The 6,000-nt window shown below is 47.9% G+C and overlaps 1 protein-coding gene across 1 annotated transcript; it reads right to left on the bottom strand.

Annotated features, from left to right (window-relative positions):
* Positions 1–3,939: 3,939 nt before the first annotated feature.
* Positions 3,940–4,962, bottom strand: LOC310785081 (integrase/recombinase xerD homolog; the record flags this gene model as incomplete). Its single annotated transcript, XM_083646070.1, has 1 exon — positions 3,940–4,962. One exon carries the CDS (start codon positions 4,960–4,962, stop codon positions 3,940–3,942), a length of 1,023 nt encoding a protein of 340 aa, XP_083502196.1.
* Positions 4,963–6,000: the final 1,038 nt, after the last annotated feature.

Raw genomic sequence — 6,000 nt, 5'->3', positions numbered from 1 at the left:
CACAGAGCACGGCCTGCTATTGGTCCGTGATCGGCAAGCTCTGTGATCAGTGGACAAGCGACCTGTCAATCAACATAGTCTGAAACTAGCGATTGAGACCAAACACATTAGGAAAGTGTTTACTGAGGCCATACTTGAGGCTTCAAAACAGAAGTGCACAAACCAGTGGGTCGCCCCCTGCAAGCAAAGAGGACACTTCCGCATTGGCTTCAATTTTGACAAACAGAGCTACCCCCTTGTATGTAACACATTTATGTGTCATGAGTGTTTGACTCTTTAGATTAGGGGATGCAGAGAGCCTTGTAAATTAATTGTAAATTATTTACACATAATTTACAACAGGTGAGGAACACTTCATTTACTAAAGGTTTATAGATAACTTACAACACATTTGTGATATGTTAATATAACCTTTATTAATCACCTACAAATGTATATTCATGTTTTGTAAATGGTTAGTTCCTCATTAACTAAAGGCTTATAAATGACTTACGTTATTATAAAGTGTTACCCACAATTTCCAACAAGACAAACCTGATGTGTTTACTTGCATTATCCAACAGAGAGTATTTGCATTGCAGGGGCTTTGCTGTCAGATCAATGAATAGAACTTCTCTGTTCAGTGTTTCATCAAGAATTGGCGATGGGAGCAGGCAGGCAGGCATATTCAATAACATAAGAAAGACAAAAAAACATGACTGGTGTTTGATCAAATAACATGTGAGAAGATGCTATTTGACAGAGTTGCCAAACCAAGCAGGAAGCTTCAGGTGAGGGTGGATTCCCAGACAGTACCCTGGTCAACCAGCCGCCAGTCACGTGAACTCATTCTCATTCTCGTTCTTCATTTCCGTCTGGTGGCCTACAGCCCTGGGAGGGCTTCTGCAGAAACTGCAAAGCGTATGAGCCAATCAGCGACCTGCCTCGTAGTTGGCATCGTAACTGGCCAATCTGGAACGCCACTAGCAAAACGTGCCTGCTTGCCTGTCCGCCTCAAGCAGTAACGTCAACGTCCGTCGAGTTTAAACAGCCATAAAGTGCAGTTATTGCAGAAATAGACTCAATAACGACAATCGAAGGGGTTTGGTTTGGTTTGGTTTATTTCGGATCAAGAATTCATAAAAGCATTACAAATTTACATTAATACAGTAAAGAAAAGTACACAATATGTAAATCAAAGAGTAAAATGATCCAAGGATAGCCCAGTAAAGCAGCTTAAAGTTACAAACTAGAAGCCTGCTTATTTCCACTGGGGTCCTTCAAATATCAAAACCTTAGTATTACACAATTGTACTTTATAAAATAAAAACAGAAAAAATAACTGTCTATCGATGACACATAAAATGATATACACAAATGGGATCTCAGCGAAGGTGTTGCAATTACTCTCTAGTCAACATCTAATTTTTTTAATGAGTTTTGAGAGCACGTTTAAAGACATTCACAGTTGTTTATGCCTTGCACTGAAGCAGGTCAATTATTCCAAAAGTTGATAGCAGTGTTACGAAATGAGGTTTGGGTTTGGCTTCCTGCAAAAGGTTTCTCAATTGAATATTGGGCAGATCTGGTATTATAGAAATTAATTTCACTTGTTCTTACAACACCCTCCTTGAGATAACCAGGGCGGAGGCCGTTTAAAATGTGATGTGACACAATTTAAGTTGCTTCACCCTTAAATCATTTGGTAACCAACCAAGTTTATTAAACTCAGTAGTGCACACACACACACAGACAGACAGACAGACAGACAGACAGACAGACACACACACACACACACACACACACACACACACACACACACACACACACACACACACACACACGTGCCCTGTGATGATGATATTAAGGGAATAATACAGCAGTGTTTTGAAGCTTTAGCATACATAATGTTGAGGATCTATAGAAGCTTTAGCATACATGATGTTGAGGATCTATAGAAGCTTTAGCATACATGATGTTGAGGATCTATAGAAGCTTTAGCATACATGATGTTGAGGATCTATAGAAGCTTTAGCATACATGATGTTGAGGATCTATAGAAGCTTTAGCATACATGATGTTGAGGATCTATAGAAGCTTTAGCATACATGATGTTGAGGATCTATAGAAGCTTTAGCATACATGATGTTGAGGATCTATAGAAGCTTTAGCATACATGATGTTGAGGATCTATAGAAGCTTTAGCATACATGATGTTGAGGATCTATAGAAGCTTTAGCATACATGATGTTGAGGATCTATAGTATCCAAAGTAAGAACACAGACTTTTTAGTGATTCAAGAAACAAAAGAGTTGGCAATGGAATATGGTCTGTAAATTTAAAAATGAAAAATAATGACCTCAGTATAGCAGTGTGTGGCCGTGCTTAACTTCTTGATTTATTTCAGGTGAGCAGGCATGTATTAATCTGCTGTGCAGTGTTTTTCTTTGTCTTGTTTGTTTTTTTGGTGAATGCTACCAGGCCCGTAGCCAGACTTTTAGCAATACCGAGGTCATTTTACCGTGGTGTGGGGGGTTTGGGGGGGCTGTGCCCCCCCTGAAATTTTTTTGTCATTTTTAAAGCCAAATGCTTCAATCTGGTGCACTTTGACAGCAACATGTAGAGGCTAGATCTATAAAGAACTACACACATCATATTAGATTAATATCATCTTTACTGTGCTATTGCTTTACCATTATACATTATGGTGGTATGGTATATTTTTATATACCATTAAAAATAAATCTCTCCCCACATATATTCTGCATACAGGTCACATATGGTAGTTTGTAGAATACTGCTGGATTAAATACGATGGCACATCTACACCAACATCACTTACAGCTGGGGAGAACGCAAGTACAAAGTAACATTTGCTTTGTAGCATTGTAGGCATAAACAAAAGTAGGCGGCTATTTACTGTAGCTGCTGACAACTGGCGCTTGAGGAACCTCTGAGAGCAGTCGAGATCGAGATCATCTGAAGAGAGGGCAGTCCATGTTCATGTAGAATCACTGAAATTACATGAATTGGCCTAAATGAATGTTGATTGTTGAGAACACACCATCTATTACAAACATGAATGTCCTCAAATAAGTAATGTTTCAAAGATTCTCTAGCATAGATGCTACTTACCTTTTTATTGCAACTGGTGGTTGAGGAACCCCCTGAGAGCAGTGGAGATCATCTGAAGAGAGGGCAGTCCATGTTCATGTAGAATCACTGAAATTACATTAATTAGCCTACATGAATGTTGATTGTTAACACACCGTAAGGTTACATGATGTAACCATGGTTCTCTGAGTAGAGGGGTTTACCCTCCAATACAGAGATATGAATATATCTTGTATGGGAAGCTGATTACAAATGGAATCAGGTGACGTGAATAATTACTTTAAGACAATCCACCTGTGGACGTGGTTACACCCAAGCCTATAAAGCCCCTGTTAACCACGCCTACTTCGACTAAAGTTTCGATTGAACGAATCCCGAGCGGCCTCTGCTGGAGGGTAAACCCCTCTACTCAGAGAACCATGGTTACATCATGTAACCTTACGTTCTCTATCGTTATCGGGGTTTACCCTCCAATACAGAGATATGAATATATCTTGTATGGGAAGTGCTGTAAGACACACCGTGAGGGATAGAGCAGCACCAGCTCCCCCAGGAGGCTGAATCGTGGGAGCTTCGAATGAGACGTCACCACCACCAAGAGTGCTCTACAAAATCAACAAGTGCATCAACAACTACAGTATATACAAATGTACACTATGTACAAACCCCCCCCAAAGTCGGCCAGCTCCGCCAGACGCAGGATGCTGCCGGTTCGAGCCCTGGCGCCAGACGCTACCGAGGGCGAGTTGGCCCCGCAAGTCGCAAAGGCTCAACTAGGGGGGAGGTGAGGCCACTCAGACCAGCCCACACTGGGCTGACTGACAGGGAACCAAAACCATAAGTCACTACCGCCGGGCTCCGCCAAGCACTCGTTCACTGAACGACGTGCCTGCAGCCACATTGAATTGGTAGAATCGAGCAAATGTGGAAGGGGCCGACCAGGTGGCCGCCTCGCAGATCTCACCGAGAGACGCACCGCGCCACGCCGCCCAGGACGTAGCCATGCCCCGGGTCGAGTGTGCCCGCACCCCCGAAGGGAAGGGCATCCCAGCCCCCACATATGCCTGCTGGATAGCTTCCACAATCCAGTGGGAAAGACGGGCCTTAGACAGCGGCTGCCCCAGGCGGTCTGGCCTGAAACAGACGAACAACTGGTCAGTCTGCCTATGGCCCTGTGTCCGTTCCAGATACACTCTCAGTGTCCTGACCGGGCAAACCAGCGAGTGCCTGCGCTCCCCTTCCTCTGTCGGAGCAGAGTAGAGGGACCGGAGTTCTATGGCCTGGCTCGGCTGAGGGATGGACAAGACCTTAGGAAGGAATGCAGGGTTTGGTCGCAGGACTACCCCTGCCTCTTCAGGCAAAAATCTGCACAGGCCTTCATGCCCTGAGAGAGCATGGAGCTCCCCCACCCTCTTGGCCGTGGCCAGCGCCAACAGAAGGGCCGATTTGAAGGACAACCACTTTAGGTCCACTGACTCCAAGGGCTCAAATGGAGGTTCCTCCAGAGCCCCTAGAACCAGCTGCAAATCCCATGGTGGGAGAGACGGCCTACTGCGTAGGCCGACGCGTCTCCTAGCGCCCTTGAGGAACTGGGATATCAGCTTGTCTACCTCCTCAGACAACCGATACTTCCCAACTCGAGCTGCCTTGATTGCCGCCACCATACCCCTGAGGGTGGACGGCGACTTCCCGGCATCCAAAAGCCCTTGTAGGAACTGCAGAACGGCTGGGGCAGAGGATGTAAGCGGGTCAATCTGGTGCACCCTGCACCAGGCCGCAAAGGCCCTCCATCTGAAAGCATAGAGTGCTCTCGTCGATGGTGCCCGAGCCTCTTGCAGTGTACTGACCACCGAAGGAGACAGCCCCATAGCTAATAGTTCGGTCCCCTCAGGGGCCACGCCCAGAGCTTGAGCCCCTGGGGAAAGGGATGAACCAGAGCACCTTGTGCCTGGGACAGCAAGTCCCGCCGCACTGGAAGCTCCCATGGGGTCCCGTCCAGCAGTGGCGGGATATCCGAGAACCAGGTCATGTGTGGCCAACACGGGGCCACCATGACCAGCCTCATCACCTCCAACCGTACCCTCTGTAGGAGGGCCGGGAGGAGAACAAATGGGGGGAAAGCGTACAGCAGGACGCGTGGCCAAGGGTGAGCCAAGGCATCCACTCCGAGGGGAGGATTGTCCTTCCCTAGCGAGAAGAACAGGGGACAGTGGGTGGATTCCTGTGATGCAAACAGGTCGACCTCTGCCCGTCCATAGCGGAGCCAAATCTCCGCGACCACCTGGGGGTGCAGCCGCCACCCCCCTGGGTCCGGACCCCCCCTGGACAGCTGATCTGCCGCCCAATTGTCCAGCCCTGGCACATGGACTGCCCTCAGGGAGAGAACCCTGGGGTATGCCCAAAGCCAAAGCCGCCGTGCCAGCTCGCAAAGGCGAGGGGAAACCAACCCCCCTTGCCTGTTGATGTAAGCAGCCGCTGCCACACTGTCTGTCTTCACCAACACGTGTTGGCCTTGCAGGAATGGCAAAAAATGCCGAAGGGCCAGATGGACCGCTGTCAGCTCTAGCATGTTGATGTGCTGGGTGGTGTGAGGCTTGCTCCAGCGACCGCTGGCACCGTTTCCTCTGAACACAGCACCCCAGCCCGTCAGTGAAGCATCTGTCAACACCAGTTGACGATGTGTCACTGGGCCGAGCACACTCCCCCTGCTGAGATTCCCGTCGTCCTCCCACCAATGGAGGGCCGCCCGCAACCGCCTGGTGACGAGCACAGTGGAACTTAGGTGACTCCTGGGGCTCAAGCCCAGACCCAGGAGGCACCTTTGTACCGGCCGCATGTGTAGGAGGGCCAACGGGACAGCTTGGACCGAAGACGCCATCAGGCCCAAGAGGCGGAGACACAGCCTC

Source organism: Poromitra crassiceps (assembly GCF_964638095.1).
Source record: "Poromitra crassiceps genome assembly, chromosome: 11".
In the NCBI taxonomy this organism is placed as follows: domain Eukaryota; kingdom Metazoa; phylum Chordata; class Actinopteri; order Beryciformes; family Melamphaidae; genus Poromitra; species Poromitra crassiceps.
The sequence above is the reverse complement of the archived record's forward strand: the minus strand, read 5'-3'. Positions and strand labels throughout refer to the sequence as shown.